The sequence below is a fragment of the Polistes canadensis genome, unplaced genomic scaffold (assembly GCF_001313835.1).
Source record: "Polistes canadensis isolate GaletaPanama2010 unplaced genomic scaffold, ASM131383v1 scaffold_122, whole genome shotgun sequence".
NCBI classification, from domain to species: domain Eukaryota; kingdom Metazoa; phylum Arthropoda; class Insecta; order Hymenoptera; family Vespidae; genus Polistes; species Polistes canadensis.
In genome coordinates, this window is record NW_014569669.1 from 250,527 (window position 1) to 274,414 (window position 23,888).

General features: G+C 33.4%; 8 protein-coding genes and 1 long non-coding RNA gene across 15 annotated transcripts in view; 5 read left to right on the forward strand and 4 right to left on the reverse strand.

Moving 5' to 3' along the window:
• Positions 1-629: 629 nt before the first annotated feature.
• On the forward strand, positions 630-3,712 carry LOC106788026 (sodium-independent sulfate anion transporter-like). Its single transcript, XM_014750912.1, has 11 exons — positions 630-867; positions 948-1,143; positions 1,251-1,471; positions 1,559-1,721; positions 1,828-1,992; positions 2,068-2,229; positions 2,313-2,453; positions 2,590-2,735; positions 2,812-2,985; positions 3,049-3,223; positions 3,298-3,712. Exons 1-11 carry the CDS (start codon positions 643-645, stop codon positions 3,456-3,458), a joined length of 1,929 nt encoding a protein of 642 aa, XP_014606398.1. The 5' UTR covers positions 630-642; the 3' UTR covers positions 3,459-3,712.
• Positions 2,256-2,897, reverse strand: LOC106788031. The gene is made up of 3 exons (XR_001381859.1): positions 2,807-2,897; positions 2,618-2,721; positions 2,256-2,519 (listed from the first exon to the last, which is right to left on the reverse strand). It is a non-coding gene; the product is annotated as an uncharacterized LOC106788031 (long non-coding RNA).
• A 189-nt stretch (positions 3,713-3,901) lies between the features above and the next one.
• Positions 3,902-5,900, forward strand: LOC106788043 (probable RNA-binding protein CG14230). The gene is made up of 6 exons (XM_014750961.1): positions 3,902-4,150; positions 4,292-4,471; positions 4,548-4,744; positions 4,822-5,081; positions 5,165-5,398; positions 5,470-5,900. Exons 1-6 carry the CDS (start codon positions 4,043-4,045, stop codon positions 5,622-5,624), a joined length of 1,134 nt encoding a protein of 377 aa, XP_014606447.1. The 5' UTR covers positions 3,902-4,042; the 3' UTR covers positions 5,625-5,900.
• A 14-nt stretch (positions 5,901-5,914) lies between these two features.
• On the reverse strand, positions 5,915-9,944 carry LOC106788042 (farnesyl pyrophosphate synthase). Of its 2 annotated transcripts, none has more exons than XM_014750959.1 (7): positions 9,473-9,944; positions 7,438-7,609; positions 7,212-7,352; positions 6,854-7,057; positions 6,613-6,777; positions 6,307-6,522; positions 5,915-6,215 (listed from the first exon to the last, which is right to left on the reverse strand). In XM_014750959.1, the coding sequence occupies exons 1-7, from the start codon at positions 9,574-9,576 to the stop codon at positions 6,015-6,017; spliced, it is 1,203 nt and encodes a 400-aa protein (XP_014606445.1). In that variant the 5' UTR covers positions 9,577-9,944; the 3' UTR covers positions 5,915-6,014. The 2 variants fall into 2 exon arrangements, with proteins under 2 accessions (XP_014606445.1, XP_014606446.1); XM_014750960.1 differs by lacking the exon at positions 9,473-9,944 and adding an exon at positions 7,685-7,772.
• Positions 9,945-10,284: 340 nt separating this feature from the next.
• On the reverse strand, positions 10,285-11,410 carry LOC106788045. Its single transcript, XM_014750963.1, has 3 exons — positions 11,220-11,410; positions 10,795-10,918; positions 10,285-10,686 (listed from the first exon to the last, which is right to left on the reverse strand). The coding sequence occupies exons 1-3, from the start codon at positions 11,253-11,255 to the stop codon at positions 10,541-10,543; spliced, it is 306 nt and encodes a 101-aa protein (XP_014606449.1). The 5' UTR covers positions 11,256-11,410; the 3' UTR covers positions 10,285-10,540.
• Positions 11,411-11,466: 56 nt separating this feature from the next.
• On the forward strand, positions 11,467-12,576 carry LOC106788044. Its single transcript, XM_014750962.1, has 3 exons — positions 11,467-11,624; positions 11,831-12,123; positions 12,201-12,576. Exons 2-3 carry the CDS (start codon positions 11,838-11,840, stop codon positions 12,422-12,424), a joined length of 510 nt encoding a protein of 169 aa, XP_014606448.1. The 5' UTR covers positions 11,467-11,624; positions 11,831-11,837; the 3' UTR covers positions 12,425-12,576.
• On the reverse strand, positions 12,406-13,322 carry LOC106788046 (probable protein BRICK1-B). Its single transcript, XM_014750964.1, has 3 exons — positions 12,967-13,322; positions 12,709-12,791; positions 12,406-12,613 (listed from the first exon to the last, which is right to left on the reverse strand). Exons 1-3 carry the CDS (start codon positions 13,085-13,087, stop codon positions 12,587-12,589), a joined length of 231 nt encoding a protein of 76 aa, XP_014606450.1. The 5' UTR covers positions 13,088-13,322; the 3' UTR covers positions 12,406-12,586.
• A 221-nt stretch (positions 13,323-13,543) lies between these two features.
• On the forward strand, positions 13,544-18,353 carry LOC106788051 (spermatogenesis-associated protein 20). Its single transcript, XM_014750972.1, has 13 exons — positions 13,544-13,768; positions 14,100-14,267; positions 14,434-14,824; positions 14,911-15,054; positions 15,153-15,242; positions 15,326-15,568; positions 15,644-15,823; positions 15,902-16,111; positions 16,180-16,372; positions 16,477-16,645; positions 16,801-17,009; positions 17,323-17,522; positions 17,641-18,353. The coding sequence occupies exons 2-13, from the start codon at positions 14,125-14,127 to the stop codon at positions 17,899-17,901; spliced, it is 2,433 nt and encodes an 810-aa protein (XP_014606458.1). The 5' UTR covers positions 13,544-13,768; positions 14,100-14,124; the 3' UTR covers positions 17,902-18,353.
• A 2,837-nt stretch (positions 18,354-21,190) lies between these two features.
• The window catches only part of LOC106788017 (voltage-dependent T-type calcium channel subunit alpha-1G-like), a 67,021-nt gene continuing 64,323 nt past the window's right edge, over positions 21,191-23,888 (forward strand). For all 6 annotated transcript variants that reach the window (XM_014750891.1, XM_014750892.1, XM_014750894.1 and 3 more), the window contains exon 1: positions 21,191-22,225. In XM_014750891.1, coding sequence (XP_014606377.1) covers positions 21,702-22,225 — 524 coding nt within the window. In that variant the 5' untranslated portion in view covers positions 21,191-21,701. The remainder of the gene's footprint in view (positions 22,226-23,888) is intronic.

Below are 23,888 nucleotides of genomic sequence, written 5' to 3' on the forward strand. Positions count from 1 at the left end.
TATTTGATGAAAAAGATTAATGACAGATATAAAAAAGACATTAAATTAATAGAAAAAAAAATAGTATATCGCTTAATGTTCCTTATCTGTTTTAATTGACGTTTTAAGAGTTACGAATATTCGAATAGATAAAGAAAATCATCGTATATCGTGGTAATTGTCGGTTTAAGAAAGAGAGAAAAATTAGTCGATAGAACGGCGTTAATGACTAGAATTATTAATGCCAGCTCAAGGTTTTCCTTATTTTTAAATATTTTTATCACTGTGTCAATACACAAGAGAGCTACCAGCGAAAAAGAAATACAAAGGAAAAAAACATTGATGCTCATTAACGAAGAAAAATAATAATATGCTCTATCAGGAATGAAGAAGATGACGTTTACCTACAGCTTTACGAATAGGTTTGGTGATAAGGATTTGAGAAGACATGAATGATATCTACTTATAAAGTGAAATATGGAGCTATTCGTATTTCTGCGTTTGCCAGATAAGCACTCTTCCGTCGCACGTTACTCCTTCAACGGAAAGATTGATCATTCAAGGAGTAGTTGAAAGATCCGAATCGCGTCAAATTTTGAAATGCGTTAACACTTGTCGCGATATCTCTTTCAGTTCGTATATCCCCGATATACACAAACAGCAATGTCAGTGCCTAGGAAGGATTCAATTCTCGCAGATGATGCTAAAAAGAAGAAAAAAAAGAAGAACTTTAGTGATAACTTCAGCAAATATTTGTTGATATTACAATGGCTTCCAAAGTACACTCAATTTCAAGCTGTATCCGATGTAATAGCCGGTATTACAATAGGACTCACCATGATACCACAAAGTATCGCTTATGCTGCACTAGCTGGATTAACTGCTCAGGTATAACTGTTATCCAATTTTTTGTTTAATGCGAAAAAGAATAAAAGGAATGTGAAATCAATTATCGTGTAAATTTACAGTATGGCCTTTACTCCGCGTTTCTCGGTGGTTTTATATACGTTCTACTTGGAACAACCAAAGAAGTTTCTATTGGACCTACGTCCTTGATGTCTCTCTTAGTGATGGAATACACGCATGATATGCCAACAGATTTTGTTGTACTCCTTACATTCTTGGCAGGATGCGTAGAATTAGCGATGGGTTTATTAAATTTAGGCTGGTATTCCTAGTGTATACAATTTCTTAACGTTTCAAAAAATCTTCAAATATCAAACATCAGAAAATCTTCTATTTTAATTGATAGATAATATAAATGTGTGCAGGTTTTTTGGTGGACTTCATTTCCATCCCCGTTACATCGGCATTCACTTCGGCAGCGGCAATAATTATAATCGTAGCTCAAATTCAAGGTCTTTTAGGTCTAAGATATAAATCGCATACTATAGTCGATACCTTAAAACAAACATATAATAATATAGAAAACGTACATCTACCCGATATAGCATTAAGTTTTTCCTGCATAGTATTTCTTTTACTTTTCAAGGTAAGTTATCTCATACGAGGATATTTTATTTTTGATAACGTACTCTTGTTAATTTTTGCATATTAAATCTAATATGAATTTTCGTAGAATCTTCAAAAATTTCGAAACAAAAGTGGTAGCAACAAAATAACAAGGATAAAAAAGATATTATGGTTTTTTTCCATTGGACGTAATGCTCTTATCGTCTTGATAACATCTATTATATCGTTTAATTTAACAACGCCGGAATCTTCTCCATTTACTCTTTCAGGTTGTCATGATTTTATGAGAATTTTCTTGGAAATAAAGTCCTTTTATTTATTTACTTTTTCTTTGTCTTTTTGTTTGCTTGTTTGTTTTGCGAATGCATTTTATAGGAAAAGTTAAACCCGGATTACCTGCTATGTCTTTACCGCCCTTTTCATCGCAGATCGGAAATCGTACATACACATTTTTCAATATGTGCTCGCATTATGGATCTGGCATACTTATGGTACCAATTATCGCGGTCTTGACTAACGTGGCGATTGCAAAAGCCTTTGGTAGATAGAAACAATTAACTTCTCTTTTTTTTTTATCGTTGTCTTCGAAAAAGGAACTAACTTGTTCGATTTTAGCAAGTGGTAACTCGTTAAATGCGAAGCAAGAAATGTTAACTCTCGGTATTTGTAACATACTTGGAAGTTTTTTCTCGTCAATGCCAACTTGCGGAGCATTTACAAGAAGCGCAGTAAGTTCTACGAGCGGTGTACAGACGCCTATGGCGGGATTATATACAGGTAAAATATATGATTATCGTACAATATTTTCAATCCTTACTTTCTTATTTTATTAAATCTTCCGTATCATTTTAATATTTCAGGAACCTTAACGTTGTTAGCACTTAGTTTTCTAACACCTTACTTTTACTATATACCACGTGCGACACTCGCATCAGTATTAGTAAGCGCAGTTTTATTTATGGTCGATTTACGAATTTTCAAAGTTCTTTGGAAAGGATCCAGTGAGCAATCTCTAATCTTTATAACGCTTCATCTATTATTAAGTTTATTGTGCTGTTACTTATTCCCTGAAATTGAAAAACGTATTTCACATACGTATTATTAGAATCTAATGTTTATGTATTTGAAATCTTGCAGAAAAAGATGCAGTGGCAGCTATAGCGACCTTCGTGATTTGCATACTTTGTAATATTGAAATAGGACTTCTCTTTGGTGCCGCACTTAATATTGTTTTTTTACTTCATCCATCGGCTAGACCTAATTTAAGCACTATCGAATGCAAGGTAAATATAAATTTAAATTTATTGAAAAAATATATATAATATTCTTAAATTAATAATAATTTTATATATACCTTAGACAGACTTGGGAAATGAATACCTGATGCTTAAACCTGACACAGGATTTTATTATCCTGCAGTTGATTTTCTTTCAACCAAATTAGAAATGATAGCTACAGAATATGAGAAAAAAAAAGTACCATTGATCATAGACTGTGAAAGATTTCAAGGTTTCGATTACACTGCTATAAAGGTATTTAATTATACTTAATTATTTCATTTATATACTCCTTATAGTAATCTTAGATTTTGACAGAGTATGGAAAGATTATCTAAACAATTAAATAACGAAAGACGAAGATTATGGTTATTAAATGTTAAGCCAGAAGCTATACAAAGTATTTCAATACTAGCCGATGACAAATATTTTCTTTTTATCAATAATCATGAAAGCATACATTTTTCTATAGATGAAATCAAAAAGAATACCGGTACGTATGTAAATACGTTGAATAATTTCTTTTTAACAATTTTTACGAATAACATTTTCTGTTATTTTATAAAGACGAATATAATAATTTGGACGAGAAGAGTGAACTAATGAAAAATGGCGAAATAGAAAATCTAGAAATGGAAAATCATAAAAATTCAAATGAAATAGTTGAACAAATAAATGATGATACGAAAGAATCTACCAACATTTCAATACACGAGTCAAATACTTGATACAATGAATGTTTATTCTATATTATGTGCACAATTGGAATCATCATTAAAACGAATAAATTATCCATAAATTATACATGACATCTTAAATAATATTGTGTCAAGACAAACGATGTCTATATAATTAATCCAAAATATTAACTCGACTGACTGCTTCTGTGTTATGTATATTATTCAACAGAACTTATTGTAATTTATCATTTAGAAAATGATTAACATTATTCAAATAAAATATTGAAGGAATAAATAGATATAAAAACGAAAAGCAATTGATTGTTTAATTTTTTAAACATTAATTATTAAATTTATTAATTTACCTAATGATTAAATAATTCATTTGTTAAAAAATATCGATGTTGATATACAATTTTTTTTCCTTTCTCTCCCAATATATGATAAAGAAAAATTCGTGTCTATTTTGTCTTCTTTTTTATCCTTTGTTTCATAGATGGCGCAGTAGTGTTACACGTGCTACATGTGAAAATAAATACGTATACCATAACCTATACGCTTAAAAAAAGTTATTAGAAATACAATAATTAACAAATTAATACAAAATAAGAAAGCTTTGTCAATTATTAAAAATGACTGTGCATGAAGAAGCAGAAAAAAGACGTTTACTATCCTTAAAAAAGAAAAAGAAAGAATTTAAAGCTAAAGAAAAGCTTATTAGCGATGCTTTAAAAAATGTGGTAGGTTAGATTTATTGTTAGTAATAAATAATATCGTTTTTGTTTCACGTATTAGTCAAGTAAAAAAAAACAATATAAATGATTACTATACGCTGATAATTAATATTTCTTTAGAAGCACTAAACTAATTGACTTTTATAGGATAAAAGTCAAGCAAATAGGATCGTGTTCGATGATAACATTGAAAAAGATGTTACTATTGAAAAAGGAAAAGAAAAGAGAAAACGTAAACCTTTATTTGATAATGAAAACGATGACGATGACAAAGAATTCAACTGGAATGATGATAAATTCAAAACAAAGAAAAATTTAAACGCAAAGGTACGGTCTATACTATGTGAAAATTTAAAACTTCAGTAAAATAGCATTCACACACACAGTGTATATATTTTTTTAGTATTTAAAATTACAAGCAAATTATGGTAATGATTCTCGTTTTACTTTGGACAATCGTTTTATCGAAGAAGATGCAGAAGATAAAGAAGGAGTCGATGAATGCGATATAGAAAATGAGAAAGAATGGCAGTTTAATATATTGGAAGATGTTTTGGGTGTACCAGTTGCGAAAAAGACTAAAAATGAAGAACCAGTGAAGTAAAAACTAAAAATATTATAAGATATATAAATTTGATTTATAAATAATACTAAGCATCTTTAATATGACTTTGTAGGAAATTTGGAATGATACGATATGACCCAACAGAAGACCAACACAAAAAATATGAACTTACCAAGGAAGAAATTAAATCTAGCGTAAAGACTAAAAAGAAAAAGAAAAAAGAAGAAATTGCAGAAGAAACTAACAAAGATGAACCAATTATTGTATCAAAGGATATATATTATTCGGTATCGAATTCCTTAAACAAGAGTTTAAATCAACCAGGAGAATTTAGTTTATTGAAGACATATGGAAAGGATATTGACGAGACTGGTATACTTTGCTAATTTGCATATCATTTTGTTAACTCATTAACTTATTTTGTTTGAACATAAATTCATTTCCTTTTTTCTCAGAGAAACAAAAAAATGTTGGAGTTTATGCCAAAGCTAAAGAGATATCCAAAAACAAAAAATCGTTTCTTAATTTCGACTCCACGAATCCATTTAAATACGATTCATCGGATAATGAAAATGAAGCTGATACAAAAATGAATACTACAAATTATAAAGAAAAAAAAGGATCGATTAATTTATTTGGAAAAGATAGCGATAATTTGTTCTTTTCGACGAATGATAAACGGTTCAAAGGTACACGTGTAGAACACATTTAATTTGTTAATTAATCGATTATATAAAATACTACAATATTTATGTTTTAGATGCCTTAAATTTTTTTAAGAAGGAATCGGTACCAAAGAAGGAATTTAAGAATTTGAGACGCGAATTAAAACAAATTGTACGCGCCAAAGTTCGTAAGAATGTGAGAAAAACTGAAAAATGGGGAAGTAGAAAAAAAATTAAAAAACTATCGTGAACTGTAATATATAGAAAAAGAAGTTTTATTGCCTTGTCAATAATTTTAGCTCATACAGACAAGTTATTTTAATTATATAAATAGATAATTATCATACAAAATTTATTTGTAATAATACAATCATACATTGCTATGTTATTATTATCCATTTCGATATCAAAAAAATTGTAGAAAATATTGTTAGTTTATTATCAATGATCATTTAATATAATAATCATTAAATTTCAATTAATATAATAATATTTGAAAGAAATATACCAATACTTTAAATGAAAAAATAGTCATTAATCTTTGAACGTAGCTGTCTTATATTGTAACTTAAATTCATAAATTCTTTGCGCATCAGTTAGTTCAATGATTATTAAAAAAAAAATATATATATATATATTTTTATGATACTCTATGATAAAACTTTTCTAAAAATTTGAGAAAAAGATCGTGTGGTAAGCCACGTGATATTTGTTGTATGTGTGTGTTAAGTAAATTAAATGTATCCTCTTCATATATAGAGTAGGTGTTTGGCAAACCAATATCATTATATAGACGTTTTACTTGACTAACTTTCTCCGGATTTTCAGAGCCATAGCATGCCTAAAAAACGCAAAAAGCATTAATTGTGACAAAACGTAATAAGAATATCTAAAATGTATCTTAAATTGTTAAATGATTATATCAAGCTCACTTCTAATATTTTTCTTTGTTCAGGAGTCGCACGTTGTAATGCAACGACTATTAACCATGAGCACTTTCCTTCTTTTATATCTCCATCATTACTTTTACCGGTGACTTCTGGATTACCATAACAATCTAGAAAATCATCTTGTACTTGGAAAAAGTGGCCCATTTCTAATAAAATTGTTTGTGCTTGCCTATGCATTTCTGGGTCTTTAATACCCGCCTATATGTTAATAAAAGTATATTTTATTAAATAAAATATTGTAGTAAGCAAGCATATGCAATTTTTTATTTAACTCTATAGTTTACTTACAAGATACATGGCAGCCTTAATCGGCAGTACAAAGGAATAATAGGCTGTTTTGTACTTGACGATGGAATTATATCGATCCATTGTAAATAGATTTAAATTTGGCTTCTTACCATGATTAGTTGATAACATATCTAAATTTTGTCCCATTAACGTTTTCATGGTAACCTATTTATAATGGTATAAATACTTGTCAAATGGTTTCATTCGTTAAAAAAAATAATGAAATAAAGTAAGTACACACCTCTCTAAAAATTTCCATTAGATCAATATAACAATCTTTTTTTTTAAAATGCATTTCGAGTAGCTGATATATAGCATTTTCTAACATTAATCCATCATTAATGGCTGATAAACCAATATTATTATTAAGATACCAGCAAGGCTGATTTCTTCGCATTAGAGATTTGTCTTGGATATCGTCTATTACCAACAAGAATGCTTGAAGCTGCACATATATACATACATACATATATACAAATCTATATATATATTTATTTATATATGTATGTTATTTATCAATGTTAAAATATTAAATGTTTCATATTATAATGATTATATATTTTATAATGTTCACAATAGGTCAAAAAAAAATTACAGACCAGTTCTATGCACCAGCCTAGTATACGCGCTAATCGAATATTATCATTTGTTAATTGTTCTGGAGGTACAAACATTCGATAAGCATAAACTAATGCTAATGCTCGATTTTTCTTTCCTTCAGGAACATTGTACTGTAATACCTGGAAAAAAAATTCCGCTCTAGTGTTTTTAAATTTTATATAAACAACAAGAAATGTTCATTATTATAATAAGTTTGAATATTACTTTCACCAGCCACTTGGTGACCTCAGGTAAATCTAAGTTTTGATTATTATTTGTAAGATCGCGAACGACGTCGGGCCATACGGCCATCATCTCGCGACTTTCATCTTTGGTTGTCACCCAAGTTGTTTGTGTCATGATATGTGCCATCATTCGTAACTCTTGATTCGTAGTTCTAAAAATAAATTTATCAATTAATCTATGTATGAACTTTTTCTCTATTAATAATTCAATTATAAAGACAATTCACTTTTAACTGGTAAGTAAGAAGAAGTCGGTTGTAAACTTTTTTCTATACCTCTAAATTCAAAAATGAAAAGCATCGGTCGAGCGTCTTAAATTTATACCAACGTGCAAACATGTACATTATAATGACAATGTAACAGGTCGTCATATTTAAAAGTAAAAGTATTCAAAGTTACATAAACGAAACGTTTCTTTTTTTTTTTCTTATTTTGTTATTTCTATCGATAACGAAAATGTGAATATCGTAACAAAGAACGTTTCCTTCGTGACCATTATAATTATATTCTTTGGAAAATTATGCTAGATAATTTTGTTATATCTTATATAAGTGTTCTATTTTGATATAATATATGTATATTATTAAAATATGCCGTTTTTGGAAAATGATGTAGATACGAACAATGCTTTAAAAAATAATAACGAAAATATGAGTTTATATGACGAGGTAAGATCAAATATTAAATTTATAAATGTAGAAATTATTAAATAAATTTCATTTAATTCGCTAAACAATCTCATCGATTAATGTTTATTTATTTCTATATATAATACGAATTAGAAGAAAGAAACAAGAGCAAATATAAGTGATTCTTGGACAATAATTGTAAAGGCGATAACGCATCGTGGAACGCAAACAATAATACAATGCGATCCTAATTTAACGAAGGAGGATTTTATTGATATAATCATTAAAACGAGACTATAAATAATAATGGAAAAATCCCGTGAATATTCTAACGTTAATCGTACGATTTAACATCGTCGATACGGTCGCTTTGTAAAATTTAAATTTTGTAGTTAAAAAAGATGAGATAAATTTAAAATAAACATCAATTATTTTTTTTACACATCAATGATATAATATCGTAATCGAACAAATTTAAATAGACTAATTATTTGTAAATAGATCGAAGGTTGGATAAAGAATGCTTAAAGTTTAAAAATTCAAATGTAATACGATTTGAAGAAAATACAAATAATTTCTTATCGGCAGGAGAATGTTAAAAGAATAGTAATGAAGATCTTTTTAAACTGTTATTTTTGATTGCTAGATAAAACATAATAAATCGATGACGTCTTTATTGATTAATCGATCGATCGATTGATCATCAATGCATGTTAATTTTGACTTAATTCTAGTTTCGTATGCAAGTTTTTTGTTCTTTTTTAAAAAATAATTAAAAAAATTTGATCTTTTTTCAAAAGTTTCTGCCATAATTTTAGGATCGTCACAATTGTCTGTCATTATTTTTTTTTTTAATAATAATAATAGTAAATAATAAAATATCCAAATATCAGCCTTGGTAAAATGCTTGTGAAGTTTGCCTAAATTTTGTACCTCTGCTATTTGAATGACACCATAAAAACCGCCGCCGAGCTTGTATAGTAAGTATGACGTATAGTAATCTCCCTCTAATGTATAGTAGGTATGAGAGATTTATTGGACAAAATTTGGACTTTAGTTAAATATGTTCTGTCCGCCGGCCATTGTCTCTTAAGCTAAATGTATAGTAGTTATGAAAGATTGATTGAACAAAATTTGGACATCGGTAAAATATGTTCTATCTGCCGGTCACTGATTTTTAAGCTACTAATAATATAAAGACAATGACGAAAGTAGATAACAAGATACATAAATAACCGATTAAGTTAAAATAGACTAAAAAAGATCTTGGAAAAAGTAAAAAGAAAAAAACTTGAAAGATCTGTGAGAATAACAAGAAGAAATGATACAAAAGAAAAAAAAAAGAAGATCCGCGCAAATCACGCAAGATGTATCGCGCAAACTCACCTAAATAATCGGATCTTTTCAAAAGCCGGGAATTTCGTGTGCTTGTAATGGAATCCATTGGCGCAGAAACCGAAAAATTTTCTTCTAATGACAAAGGAAGACATGTTGCAGCTGATGGTATTCTTTCACTCACACAATAAGAGTATAAAAAATATATATATATATATCACTTGTTTATGGATGCGTTATCTTCTTTCTATTTTTAGTAACCTCTTATCGGTTGAAATAAAATATTTGAAGTGAAAACTGTTATTAAATGACTTCGTTATTATGGATTATTATTTTAACACGACCAAAAGATAAATGATAAACAACAAATGACGTGTAACTTCTTCACTACTCGTGTTGGTCGTGTTCACGCTCTTGCTTTCTCTCTTTCCCTCTCTCTTCTCTCTCTCTCTCTCTCTCTTTCTTCCGAAGAGAGAGATTGGAGTAACGTGCGCAGTTCTAAATGTACATTTTTCTACAGTAGCGCCTAATAGATTCTTTCTCTTATATAGTTAAACGGAGCTTTCGTTTTATTCCAATAAGCGAACGAGCGCGCGTGACATACCAGCCGCCTTTTAAATTAAATTCCACACTACGTTAATACAAACGATAGTATAACTATAATTCGTACCTTATCTCTACTTTAGAAGAATTTATTTATTTATTTCACATTTCCGATCGACAATTTTCAAAATGAAATTTACACGTTTTCTACCTCGCCACGGAGAAGAGGAAATTTCAATCACATCCTAGAACTTATTTGTTGCGTTGATTATTGTAACAAATGTGTAATATGGGCTCTCAATGGAAATATGTATCACAAATATGTGACACTGTTAACGTTCGTTTTAATATAGCGTCTTGACGATAGAATTACATAATTATTTCAATGTCAATTAAATGATCTTTCTTTTACTATCATTAAAAGTAGATCTTTTAAGCATATCTTTTTTCTTTTTTATATTAAATATTTCTTATTCTATCACACTGTTTTCTAATGAAACTATAAACTTATTATTTTCTTTATTATTCCTGATTGTTGACAATAAAATTTGTTTGATAGATTTAAATGGTTATTGTTCATTGTTTGAAGGGTACTTTGTTAGACGGTGCTTGTAATCTATACTTTGCTAATTCCACTTCGGCCTCTGCGAATGAATCTAGATGATAACAAAAGTACTCTGGATTTTTATACTCTTTATCTTTGGATGCGTTTGGTCCCACAGCTAAAACAGAACAAATAGTCTTTCATCGCACACAAGCTCTTTCATTAAATATTTAATATCATTTTTCATCTAAAGTTGAAGAAAAAAAAATGTTTTAAGCTCTCTTACATGTTGAAGGAAGTTTGCAGCACTTTTCGCTAAGACCTGGTACATTGGCATTTATGTTCTGTTGCTTTTGATTCAATAAAGATTGAAATGTGTTTAGTGCCCTGAGATGGATTAATGTGATATTCTGAAATCAAATTATATCTTTACAACAATGTAAGGTATTGTTAAAGAAGATGAGTTATTCAAATTACTAAATAAATCTTTTCTTTTTACTTATATATAATGTAATAGTAACATTTAGATTATATGACCATACAATTGGTAAATATTTTGTTATGTTTTTAGATTACTTAAGTTAAAAGATAATGAGTAGATAAAAGATGGTAGTATAATGAATTAAAATTAAAAAATATTATTATGCTATCTTATTTTTTAATAAGATTTTTAATTAAATGATAAGTGAAAAATCCATATATGATAATCACCTTCGGTAAAGTCCTCATAACCATTAGATGCAACATTTTATAATTTGTATCTTCTAAGATACGAAAATAAGTAGATGGTTATAAACTTTTAAAGAACTAATTGGAATGCTTTCATAACAGGTCAAAAACTGGTCAAATCATTGTTCTCTTCTCTAACCCAGGTAAAAACAATTTTACTTGACATGCGTAAAGGAGCTTTCTGTTTTATTGAACGGTTGATTTTCATTGGTGCATACTTTTTAAAGAGAATATTCGATTGGTAGATGTTATGTAATACGATAAATTTGTTACTTTACTATAGTGAATTGTGTGATTCGTTTTATTATATTGTGAAAATACGTAAGAATTGGCAGCTACGAGTTTTTTTACTTATGTTTTCAATAAACGGCTAATTTAATTAAAAAGGTACATATATACATACTCTGTGTCTGTATTATTTTTTAAAATGTACGTAATATTCTATAGTTCTTTGGTTATGTTTCATAAATGAGAGAAAAATGATCGTGCAGTGCTTAAAAAAGAAAAAAATTAAGATATTTTACATGTCCTTATATTTTCTAAACATTTATTTTTGTAAATTATTTTATTCAATTTATATATTTATTTTATAGCGCTACTATGTTTGGAGAGTATCTAAGGAAATTTACATATGATCATACTAAAGAAGGAAAGGAGCCTTTTCATAAATTAATAGGACTTGGGAAATATGCTTACATAGGTGCTGCTACGACAGCTTCATTTGATCTTTGTGTTGCACGACCAACACCTCATAAATATGAAAACTTTATTCGGGGTGGAAAACATTTTCTGGTTTGGATAGGTGCATCGTCAGCATTTACTCTTACTGTATTGTTTTTAACTAATATCAGAAAAAAAGACGATCCATGGAATTACTTTTATGGCAGTAAGTAATACATATTAATTAAAAGATTATTTTAAATCATAATCGGTATTTTAATTGATTACTATCATTTCTTTTAGCATTGGTTGCTGGCGGCTTTGTTTATTCTCTTGTTCCCAGAGGCGGTATTATAACTATGTTGACTGCATATGGATCTTTAGGAGCAGCACTTTATAAATACCAGCTTTTAAATGGTTATAAACCAGAAAAATTTAGGACTTTAGAATCACAGATGCTTTTTAATTTCGACAGATCGCCTGATGTAAGATATTCAAACCCAGGTTATTCTTTTTATGTAAAATGAAACTTTACTGAGTTGTTTAGTTACACAATATTATTTGACTAGCCTATATAAGGTTAGTTTTAAATAATATTTTCAGAATACATTTGAAGTAGTAAAATGTAATTTCTCCAAGTGTATGTAAGAAAACATAATAAAATATCAATAATAAGTTATCAGTCCAGTTTATGTTAACGTTTCTCCTTTTGTTACCTATTACAAAAAAAAGTAATTGATTAGATAAATTTAATTATATGTTCAACTCACATAGACATAAAATGGCAAATGACAGATAAATCTAAGCTCACGCAAGCTTCTAGATATTCTATCCTACGTTCTAATGTCGTAAGCTTCTCATTAAGAACAGCTATCCGTGATCTACAAGACATGTCTGAAAGAAAATAAAATGAAGATTATCTTTAATTAATAATTCGATTCCTAAATAATACTTGATATCACTTCTATGAATTTCATTTAAATAAATTTTCACAATTTTTTTCTATATTAATTCTTTTACCAATGATATTGAAATCTAAGAATTTCTATAAAAACATTCTTTAACTTACCAAAAGAATTAAGAAAATCAGTAATTTTTTTAATATTTCCGGTGATGACCTCTATATATTCACGATTTGCCCAATCCTGCTGTATTTGTTTTTGGATGGCCTCTCGATGTATTGCTGCCATTGTGTCAGAGTTTTTAGGTTATTGGAAATTTGATCTACAATTATATTCGAACAACGATTGACAACGATTTAAAAACACATCTTATTACAGGAGAAATAAAATATAAATATATTTGATATCTTTTTTCAAATTAACGATCTCTTATTTTAATGACACTAAGTTTGTAACATTGCGATGTGAGAGTGATAAATACAAATTTAAGCATACAAAATATGACGTTTACTGTTGCGCTACCTATGGATTATTATGCGACTATTTTAACCGCGAAAATTTCATTGCGAATATTATACATTTATCGTTTTTGTCTACCTGTTTATTGATAGTTATTTTTTCTTAATACATTACTTTTTTTCTAATCTTGTTTAATCTGTTTATTAAGAAATCATGAAAGTTGAACGATTTAGTTTAGATTTATTAAAAAATGTTCAGTAGTATCGATGACATCGTACGCCTTGTTTCAGATCACATCAAAACAACTGAGCAGTCGCAAAATACCAACAACTACGCATTAGCGAAGGTCACCTAAGCTTTTTTTAATACTTCATTGTAATCTGTATATCAAATATCACCACATTTTCAATGGGATTTTTATTACAAAGGAGTGAGGTTCAGTAGTGTTGTTCAATTTTGAGGAAAACAAGTATCAAGAGTTACTTTCGATATATTTCGATGTCGGTACAGGTTAGAAAATTTTATTACTTATATTTATATGTATTTCATACCGTATCATTCACATGAGACAACATATGATGATTTATTAGTATTATTCGCGTACTATTGGTTTAATGAGACTAATGTCATATTATTTTTAAATAGAAGATATAAACATTTAGTATTATTTCCGAATATTACGTATTTATATACAGTATCGATATATCCTATACGAGAATGCGTAGACGCCATCTTTAATTTCGACATACCGCGAAACTGATTGAATTTGATTTGAAACTTAACATTCTAAATTTAGAATACACAGTTAGTTGTTTATATACAAATATATATATCGTCGTAGATAAATTTTCCATGCTACACCTGTTATGCTTTTGGGAAGAAGCAGCCTGTTACCATCAATACGATATTTATCCGAATTATCTAAGAAACAATACAGTCGCAGTGGTCGAAAAAGTAGATCTTCGGTACATAATTTTCCTCCGGTAATAATTGGATCGCAATTGTGCAGGTAAATTTTACGGATATACGTGCGATAATATTACTACAGTAATATATACACATTAATTAAATAACATTCTTCGCAAGTATTTTTCTTCACTTATATTAACGTATGCGTGATTTATCGTCTTAGTGATTTGTATGACAATTTGAGAGGGATTTATTTTTATATATAGATCGACATATAATTTCGAAATATCTTTAACATTATTTGCGAAAACGATGGCATCCTCGACGAAAAACGATGCGAAAAATATTGACGAAACGTTACTCAAGAAGGGACAAAATCGATTGGCTTTGGAGAAGTCACCTTATTTATTGCAACATGCAAGAAATCCTGTACAGTGGTATCCTTGGGGAGACGAAGCTCTGGAGAAAGCAAAAGCGGAGGACAAGGTGATTTTCTTGTCCGTCGGATACTCGACGTGTCACTGGTGTCACGTTATGGAGAAGGAGTCCTTTGAGAATCCACGAATCGCTGAGATCATGAATAAGAATTTTGTTAATATAAAGGTTGACAGAGAAGAGCGACCGGATATCGATAGAATATATATGGCATTTATTCAGGTATCGCGTAAATTGATATGAATTCATATTAAGTGAGAGGTAATATTGTCAAGACATTTTCTCCAATAAAATGATTGTTCTGATAGGCTATTTCTGGACACGGTGGTTGGCCGATGAGCGTATTTCTCGCACCGAATTTGACACCTATCATAGGTGGAACCTATTTTCCGCCGGAAGATAGACACGGATTACCTGGATTTCAAACAGTCCTATTTAGTATTTCCAAAGAGGTATCTTTAAAAGATTGAATAATTTTTGTTCAATCGACAAATATCGTGTTTTACTAAATCGTACGGTAGATTTTTATCGCTTGGATTATTCCTTACAGTGGCGCGAGAATAAGAGCGAACTAATGTTACTCGGTGGGACCATTATTCAGAGATTGAAGAACGCAGTCGAGAACAAAGGAGGGCTGATCGTAAGCGAAAGAAAGACAATGGGTATACAGTGTAGTCGATTAGAATCGGCCTTGGCATCGACTCATTCTACTTTTTTAAACAGGAACGATCTGTACCTTCGGAGGAATGTGGTATGGCATGTGTTTACCTATTGAGGAGCTCTTACGAACCAAATTTTGGTGGATTTTCCGAGGCACCCAAGTTCCCTCAGCCGGTCTATTTGAATCTTCTTTTTTATATGTACGCACGCGATCCATCTAATGACATCGCTCGTGCATGTTTGGATATGTGCGTGTATACACTTAAAAAAATGGCACTTGGTGGAATACACGATCATATCGGTCAAGTAAGTTTACATTTGTCTCTACATTTATTTTTTTCATGATCCGTTCATTTTCTCACCTTTCATTTCATCCTTAAGGGATTTGCAAGATACTCTGTTGACGAAGAATGGCACGTGCCACATTTTGAAAAAATGCTTTACGATCAGGGCCAATTGTTGCAATCGTATACCGAAGCATTTCTAACTACCAAGGATCCGTTCTTTGCTGAAATTATTGACGACATAGCTACTTACGTTTCTCGAGATTTGAGACACAAGGTACTACTGCCGCGTATATTAGAAATTTTTTTTCGGATTCGTTCTAATCTAAAATTATAATTGAGATCGTTATCGTAGGAGGGTGGCTTTTACAGCGCCGAAGATGCGGATTCATATCCTACGAAAACATCAAGGGAAAAGAAGGAAGGTGCTTTTTACGTTTGGACGTACGATGAAATCAATACGCTTTTGGCCCAAGAAGTGGTCGATAAAAAAGGATTGAAACTAAGCGAGGTCTTCTGTTTTCATTTCACTGTCAAACCGAAAGGAAATGTACCTCCGCGTCGAGTACGTAGATAGATTCGTTAAAGTCATTATTACGAGGATGAAAATTCTTAAGAAATTCTCTATTTTAGGATCCTCATGGCGAATTGAACAAGCAAAACGTGTTAATCGTTTACGGTAGCGTTGAAGATACAGCAAAGCACTTTGGTCTAACGGTCGAGAAAACGCAAACTCTTTTGAAAGAAGCATCAGGAATACTTTTCGAAGTTAGAGAAAAGAGACCACGGCCACATTTAGACGATAAAATATTAGCTGCGTGGAATGGTGAGAATTGTTTACCGATATCTTGCTCTAATGATTGTTATTAATCATCATTAATCATTAATAATAGTCTCTCTCATTTATTCACATTTCCATTCCTAACACAGGTCTAATGATAAGCGGCTTAGCCCGAGCTGGGTCTGCAACGGGTAATAAGCGATACGTCGATTTGGCAACAGACGCTGCCAAGTTTATCGAATGTTATCTGTATGATAAATCCGAACGTTTATTGCTTCGTAGTTGTTACCGTAGCGATAACGACGCTATCGTATTAACGTAAGTATAGGAGGCTAGCATCGAATACATTAACCCTTTACTGTTCCGCAGCCTGTACTGTTGTCCTAAGCGTTGTCAGGTTGCGGCCCTTAAAGGCTTAAAAATCAGAGTTAAGAATAGATAGGAATATCGATGAAGCGAACGAAATATCGTAGGAGCGTACCTATAAGAGGCTACCACGCGGACTATGCATTTGTTGTGAAGGGATTGTTAGATCTGTACGAAGCTAATCTAGATCCACATTGGTTGGAGTTTGCCGAGACACTTCAGGATATTCAGGACGAGCTCTTTTGGGATACTACGAATGGCGGCTATTACTCAACTACCAAGGACGATCCTACAATAATTCTACGACTCAGGGACGGTACGATGAAAGATATTTTTCTATGTAATTTTAGCTCCTATGAGAGAGAATTAAAGTTTATTCTTCGTGGTCGCGCAAAAGCGCTTAACCGATTTTGATTCGAGATATACCTACCTCTCTCGTTTCTTTAAAGAGAAGCCGTGTTACGCGCTAGCAAAGACTATCACGTCAAAATATTTATAGCGGCACGTCTGCTCAGTGTTTCAGCTTGGTGTACGAGTTGTCTTGTAGTATGAGGAGGCATCGTCAAAAAGCTGAGATATAAAATATCCTTGTGCTTGTTATCGTGACTTTTATGATCTCGGGTTTGCAGATCACGATGGAGCGGAACCGTGCAGCAACTCGATTGCCTGTGGAAATCTATTGAGATTAACGACTTACTTGGAACGTATCGAATTCAAGGACAAAGCTGAACGTCTTCTTACCTCGTTCCAGAAACCTTTGACGCAGTTACCAAGTTCTTTAGCGGAAATGGTGAAAGCGTTGTTGCATTATCACGATAGTTCTACGGAGGTACGTATGTTCATTCGTTTTTGTCTATGATATAGACAAACAGGGAGGGTCTGAATTATCACCTATTAATTATCCTATTAAGGATCGACCGATAACGACGAAAGTTAATCTTTTTCAGATCTATATAATAGGAAATTCGAGCGCGGAAGATACGAACGAGTTATTGCGCGTTGTACGCGAACGTCTGATACCGGGACAGGTTCTAATATTTGCGGATCCGAATAAACCCGATAATATATTGCTTCGCAAAAACAAGGTCCTTGCCAAGATGAAGCAGGACAAAAGTGTACCGAGAGCCTATGTATGTCGATATCGAACATGTTCCTTACCCGTGACGACTCCGGCCGAACTTGCGGATTTATTGAGCACGGAACGATAAAAGAAATGCGCCAAGTTTGCCTTGTTTACTACGATCTAACGAATAACAAAGGAAATAATAAATTCAGATAATTCTTAAGTGCTATGGCACGATTATTCTAGAACAATTCTAACGCGATGTTTTTAATTATAAAGTTAACGCCAATTATATGGCATACCTTACAAGTTTTCACGTCTTCCTCGATTTTTAGATTGTCGCGCGTTGGCGTGTTCGATCGAGTACAGAGATTAACAAATACGTTTCAATTTTGCGAGTGCTGTGTTAGATGTTGTAGTAATATCCCGCTGTAAATTGAAGAATATTATTTTTGAATCTAAGATATATATACTATATATATATATATATATTTATGTAGTTTATATTTTAATGCTGCTACGACAGGACGATATATTTTTAAACGTCCAAGCACATATCCTGTTCAAATAAAGTTACGATATAGAAAAGCAATCAAATATCTGTCGCATTTGCTACTTAAATCCAAATCGCATTCTCCCAAATGATGAAAATCCTAATGTTTTCGTTACTTGATTTTAGTCTTAGCATTATTTTCTTTACTTTCTTTTATTCTATTATTTTTTTTTGTCTTTTTTACTTCCGAAATCAATTAAAATTCAATCGATTCAGTCGTTCTCGATGAAGAATCGATGTACTTCCGCGCTCTTTGTCATTCGAGTCAAGATTTGTTAGGCGTTGATTATCGACAGACCTCTGGCATCGTCGAGAATCACGGTACAACGATTCGCGGCTCTAAAAGCCACGTTACGGATTCCAGCCGAAAATAGACGAACACGCATACTATGACGCCGTGATCGGAGGAGAATCTCGGAGGTCTCTCGCTTGTAGCTCGAGGATACCAGAGGCTCCAGTTTTAATGCGATGCACTCTTACAGACGCGGACCACTCCTCACTTCCGCTTCATCTTTCAATATTACTGAGATATGGATAGATAAGTCGTAACATTTCCTTCATGATGATTACGCAGAAAATAACAAATGATCGCGAAAAGGATTTCTCAACATCGTTACGTTTTAACGTCATACATTAAAAAATAGAATTTGCATTTGATTTAAACATAAAAGAAAATAAAAAAAAAAACAGAAAAAAAAAAGAAAAAGAAAAAGAAAGGAAACGAAGATGAAGTATCTATCAAAATAATATTCAAATAATTTCACGAAATAATAAGATGTGTGATATAACAGATCTCATTCGTATATCTCTTGACGTAGATTAAACTCAATTCATTCGTTGCTCTTGATTTGTAGAAGATTACTGTCGAAACTGTCTCTCATGGAATTTCAATGTACAATCAAGCTTGCGAACAGGTGATCTCTCAGGTAAGGGTAGAAGGTTACACGCGATGCTTAGTTCTTGAAGAAAAGGAAAGCGAGGATCAGAAGAAAAAGAAAAAGAAGAAGAAGATGAAGAGGAAGAAGAAGAAGTAATAGAAAAAGTAGAAGTAAAATAAGAGAAAAAAAAAGAGAATAAGAAGAGATAGATCTCAAGGACTCGCTGAGATAGTTCTCTCTTTTTTTTTTCTCTCTCTCTCTCTCTCTCTCTCTCTCTCGAGTACTGTCCAGAAAGAAGGAGGTGTTTTAAGAGAAGAAAGGAGGATGAAGCAGTGGAGGTGATGAAGTATAGAAAGAGACAGAAATTTAAGGAGAGAGAGAGAGAGAGAGAGAGAAAGAAAGAAAGAAAAGCACATAGGTTGAAGCAGAGGCAGAGAGGTAGAGGTAGGAGGCAGGAGGAGGATCTTCGAATCTTTTTGAGGGAGGAGAAAGAGGAGGTTGGAGGTCACGAGGTGGCAAGCTCGCGCATGCGTTTACGCCTCGACGACGAGGATGTTCGACGTTTTTTTCAGTCACCGGTCGACGCTGCGCCGAGCACTGTCGACACGTACGTTCCCGACGTACCTACACGGGGCACCACCACCAAAAACACCAGCACTACCACCACCAGTGCCGCCGTTTACTACTACTTATACTACTACTACTACCACCACTATTCTACTACCAATCACCAACCACCACTACCACCACTACCATCACAACTGTTACTACCACCGCTACCACTATCGTGTCGTCGTGAACAAGAACGGCACCACCAGTTGGTATCAATTCCCTTCCAACATTGAAGTCGATCGTGCGCGGTGGAGAAGAGGAAGGGTAGATGGATGGATGGATTGGATGGATGGATAGATAGATAGTTAGATGGATAGATGGATGAACTGATGGATAGATAAATTGATAGAAATATAGATAGATAGATAGATATATATATACATATAGATAGATAAATAGATAAATAGATGAATAGACATATAGATCTAGAGCAGTTGTTAGTCGTGCGAAACGACGAAAGAGAGTAAACTTTCTGCGTGATCCACGCGCGGGACGGCACGCGGTTAATTCGCGCGAAAAACATCCCCAGTTTTTTCTCTATCTTTACGTGAACTTTCTATGCATAAGCATATACGTATACTATAACGCAGGTATTTACGCGTATACGTAGGATATAGAAAGAAAGTTCATTTGTAGAGATATAATTTATATATATATATATAGGTGAAAAAGAAAAAAAAAGAAGAAGTAAGAGATGAAAGAAGGAATAATCCAGCGAAAGAGGGTAGCAGCGAAATAAAGAGAGAGAGAGAGAGAGAGAGAGACAAGAAAGTGGTAACGCAGGTGGAGGAAGAAGAGAACCGGGCAGGCGCGTCTTGTGCTGAACGGTCACGCATTTGGATCCTGCTCTGACTCTTCTCGACTTCTACTCTCTACGGCGCAAGATGCGGCAGGCCGATATTCGGCCGCTGTTTCGATCACGAAAATCCGGAACGACGTGGCCTCGACGTCGAATCGACGTTGGTTATACCGGTAAAGCTATAATACAGTGAAAACAAGATCAAGAGGAGGAAGAAAAAAGAAAAAAAAGAAAAAGAAAAAAAAAGAAAGGGTAACCATCTCGTGGTTGGTTGTTGCTTTTGCTGCTACTGCTGCTGCTGTTGCTGGTGTTGGTGGTGTTGCCGTTGCCGAGTCTTTCAGGACGGCGTGAAAATAAATCAAAGCGCTTTTTCTCTCCCGGCTAAAGCTGGAACATCCTCGATGACGAAGTTGCTCGAAAGCTCCGGGTGCGAGCACAGTTGACGTAAATTTCGTCTACGGTGCGACGTACCAACGAACGGAGGGTGAAACAAGTACCTTCCCTCCTCCCTCCCTCTCTCTCTCTCTCTCTCTCTCTCCCTCCCTTCCCTCTTCCCACTCTTTCTCTCTCTATTCTTCTATTCGTATATTTCTATTTATCTTTCTCTCTCTCGCTCTCTCTCTCTCTCTCTCTCCCCTCCGTTCTCCTTTTATTCTCTTCCTCTCTTTTTCGAGGGGACGAAGGATCGACGCGAGAGTAGAGGAAGAAGAAGAAGAAGAAGAAGAAGAAGAAGAAGAGAAGCAGAATAATAATAAGAAGAAGAGGAACGGTCCGTCCTCGATGTCACCCCGGCGACCATTCTTGTCGATCTCGAGGACGGCCGTGTTGTTACCATCGAAGAGAGCTGCTACTTACCGCGTCGTTTCACGTCGTCTGCCGATGAGGAAAGCGTGAGCGACGAATCGTGGACGAGATCGAACTACGACGACGAGGACGACGAGGACGACGACGAGGACGAGGACGAAGAGGAGCTGATCGAGGTCGCCCCGACGTTTCTGTCGGCGTCTCTTGAGTGGAAGTAAAGCAGCTCGAGAAGTAAGGGGAAGAAAGAGAGAAAAAAAGAGAGAGAGAGGGAGAGAGAGAGAGAGAGAGAGAGAAAGAAAATGTCCACGCATTATCCACAAGGATATCGGTATCGTTCGCCGACGAAGGCTACGAGTGGCGAGCAAGGATCGGATAGCGACGTGGCCGAGCTGAGTGACCTGGAGGACGACGAGGACGAGGATGGAGCTCCTGCGACGAGCGAACGTCGACCGGTCGTTGGCCGGGAAACGAACGATCTAGAGGATGCTGAAATCGACGAACGTTTACGTAGAATCAACGAAGATCGTCGAATACATGAAATGGATGATGACGAGGAGGAGGAGGAGGAGGAGGAGGAGGACGATGAAGAAGACGAGGATGAAGATGAGGACGACGAGGAGGACGATGATGATGATGATGATGATGATGATGATGATGATGACGATGACGATGATGACGATGACGACGATGATGATGATGATGATGATGATGATGATGAAGACGGTGAAGAACTACCCTATCCAGGTTTTGTGCCCGTTGCTCTGCGTTACCTCGACCAGACTACACGACCGCGCAACTGGTGTCTCGCGCTCATCACCAACCCATATCCTTTTGGAAGCTTTTTTTTTTCTTTTATTTAATATCGATACCGTTCTAAAGAAATATATAATACGGTATGCGAATGTATTTTTATTGGTGTTTAATCTACTATTGGGAATATGGAATGAAGATTTTCTCATATTGCTACTCTCTAGGTGAGTCTGTTTTATTCTCTATCCGGGATATTACTAATATTATTTATTTTTTTTATCTTTTTTTTTTTTTTCTCTTTCCTTTTATCATCGTAAGTATGTATTTCTTTATACGCGTTTCTTCGTCGCTTTTCAACTATTTCCACGTGTGTTCATCGTAATCATGCAAAAATAAACGTAAACCACTGGATACGTGCGAATATATATACACGTATCTAAAGAGGAGGACGACGATAGGGATTTATTTTTTAATGGAATTAGAAAGGAAAGAAAAAAAAAAGGTGGAGAGAGAAAGGAAGAAAGTGTTTACTTATTGCGATCGGAATTCTTGTTGGTGTCGTTTGTTTTTTTGTCGAAAGAATCTTTTTATTTCTTTTCTTTTTTTCTTTCGTTCCTTTCCTCTAAACTCGCGTATATTTTACGCCTCATCTATGTCTACCTACCCTCGTTGATCGAATTACCAAAATTCCCTCGTGAAAATTCGCTAAAGTTTTTTCCTACGAGAGAAAGTAGCTAACGTCTTCGGTCCGCTTCCCGCGTAATGTGTTTCCCGTGTAATTCGGTGCGAGGGAAAATTTTCAAGCGCGCTAAGAATACGTCTTAGTCGTGCATGCCTTCTATAATGTTTTTCGTTCGACTATCGTATCGAGTTCACGAGAAAGAAAGAAAGAAAGAGAGAGAGAGAGAGAGAGAGAGAGAGAGAAAGAGGAAGGGGTGAGAAGAAACTTTAAAAAACATTTTTTTCAAACTAGTCACCAATTTTCTACATACGTAATTTCCTTTTTTAAAAGATTACTAATCGTCTCATCGATTGTGCATTTACGATTTTATGTGTGCGTGTGTTTCTTTTTTTTTATTTTAGATTTACGCTACATTGAATTTTTGCGTATTCGTATTAGTGTTTAAGTAAAATCATGTGCACGTAGCTTGTCACAACATTCAACGTAAATATCCACGTTCCAAGAGTCCTTTTACGAATCGGTCATCGCGTAAGCTCGCCCCGTTCTTGTTTTATTATCTCTAATTTTAGCGATGCTTACCCATCGCTAAAACGTCCATGACTACTATTCCTGCCTATTCGCTTAGATGCTTCAAAGTTTTCCGGATCCGTCCGTCTCTTTCTTTCTCTCTCTCTTTCTCTCTCTCTCTCTCTCTCTCTCTTCTTTATAATACCAAGGTATATTTCCTATCCGGCTAAACAAAACGATCACGAAAGGCAGGCAGGCACGTTAAGAGCAAAGTAGATAGTGCCGATCTAGACAAACGTTTTACTCGACACTCGGAAACGCATTCGAATATGTTACCATCCAAGTAGACAATGTCGGTTGATGGATAGACAGACATGATTTGCGTTGGATTCTTCGTCAAGTATACTTGTGTCTAAATATGTCTAAATAAAGAACAAAAACAAAGAGAGAGAGAGAGAGAGTGAGAGAGGGGGGGAGAGAAAATGTGGAAACTTTTCGCGTTACGTTCTATAATAATTTAATATCGGTGTATCTCGGAAAGGAAATC

What these genes read in the sequence shown, in the direction of transcription:
- LOC106788042 (XM_014750959.1), bottom strand. Translation starts at nt 9,576, where the DNA reads ATGTCTTCCTTTGTCATTAGAAGAAAATTTTTCGGTTTCTGCGCCAAT. An exon ending in GAAAAGATCCGATTATTTAG is followed by an intron (nt 7,610 to 9,472) that starts GTGAGTTTGCGC and finishes ATTTATTTTTAG; the next exon opens with AACTACGAATCAAGAGTTAC. An exon ending in TCACCAAGTGGCTGGTGAAA is followed by an intron (nt 7,353 to 7,437) that starts GTAATATTCAAA and finishes TTTTTTTTCCAG; the next exon opens with GTATTACAGTACAATGTTCC.
- LOC106788043 (XM_014750961.1), top strand. Translation starts at nt 4,043, where the DNA reads ATGACTGTGCATGAAGAAGCAGAAAAAAGACGTTTACTATCCTTAAAA. An exon ending in GCGATGCTTTAAAAAATGTG is followed by an intron (nt 4,151 to 4,291) that starts GTAGGTTAGATT and finishes TGACTTTTATAG; the next exon opens with GATAAAAGTCAAGCAAATAG. An exon ending in AGAAAAATTTAAACGCAAAG is followed by an intron (nt 4,472 to 4,547) that starts GTACGGTCTATA and finishes ATATTTTTTTAG; the next exon opens with TATTTAAAATTACAAGCAAA.
- LOC106788045 (XM_014750963.1), bottom strand. Translation starts at nt 11,255, where the DNA reads ATGTTGCATCTAATGGTTATGAGGACTTTACCGAAG. An exon ending in TTATGAGGACTTTACCGAAG is followed by an intron (nt 10,919 to 11,219) that starts GTGATTATCATA and finishes ATTTGATTTCAG; the next exon opens with AATATCACATTAATCCATCT. An exon ending in CTGCAAACTTCCTTCAACAT is followed by an intron (nt 10,687 to 10,794) that starts GTAAGAGAGCTT and finishes GTTCTGTTTTAG; the next exon opens with CTGTGGGACCAAACGCATCC.
- LOC106788051 (XM_014750972.1), top strand. Translation starts at nt 14,125, where the DNA reads ATGCTTTTGGGAAGAAGCAGCCTGTTACCATCAATACGATATTTATCC. An exon ending in ATTGGATCGCAATTGTGCAG is followed by an intron (nt 14,268 to 14,433) that starts GTAAATTTTACG and finishes TTTTATATATAG; the next exon opens with ATCGACATATAATTTCGAAA. An exon ending in AATTCTACGACTCAGGGACG is followed by an intron (nt 17,010 to 17,322) that starts GTACGATGAAAG and finishes TCGGGTTTGCAG; the next exon opens with ATCACGATGGAGCGGAACCG.
- LOC106788044 (XM_014750962.1), top strand. Translation starts at nt 11,838, where the DNA reads ATGTTTGGAGAGTATCTAAGGAAATTTACATATGATCATACTAAAGAA. An exon ending in ATGGAATTACTTTTATGGCA is followed by an intron (nt 12,124 to 12,200) that starts GTAAGTAATACA and finishes CATTTCTTTTAG; the next exon opens with CATTGGTTGCTGGCGGCTTT.
- LOC106788026 (XM_014750912.1), top strand. Translation starts at nt 643, where the DNA reads ATGTCAGTGCCTAGGAAGGATTCAATTCTCGCAGATGATGCTAAAAAG. An exon ending in TATTTCTTTTACTTTTCAAG is followed by an intron (nt 1,472 to 1,558) that starts GTAAGTTATCTC and finishes GAATTTTCGTAG; the next exon opens with AATCTTCAAAAATTTCGAAA. An exon ending in AGTTCTTTGGAAAGGATCCA is followed by an intron (nt 2,454 to 2,589) that starts GTGAGCAATCTC and finishes GAAATCTTGCAG; the next exon opens with AAAAAGATGCAGTGGCAGCT.
- LOC106788046 (XM_014750964.1), bottom strand. Translation starts at nt 13,087, where the DNA reads ATGGCAGCAATACATCGAGAGGCCATCCAAAAACAAATACAGCAGGAT. An exon ending in TGATTTTCTTAATTCTTTTG is followed by an intron (nt 12,792 to 12,966) that starts GTAAGTTAAAGA and finishes ATTTTCTTTCAG; the next exon opens with ACATGTCTTGTAGATCACGG. An exon ending in TAGAATATCTAGAAGCTTGC is followed by an intron (nt 12,614 to 12,708) that starts GTGAGCTTAGAT and finishes TTTTTGTAATAG; the next exon opens with GTAACAAAAGGAGAAACGTT.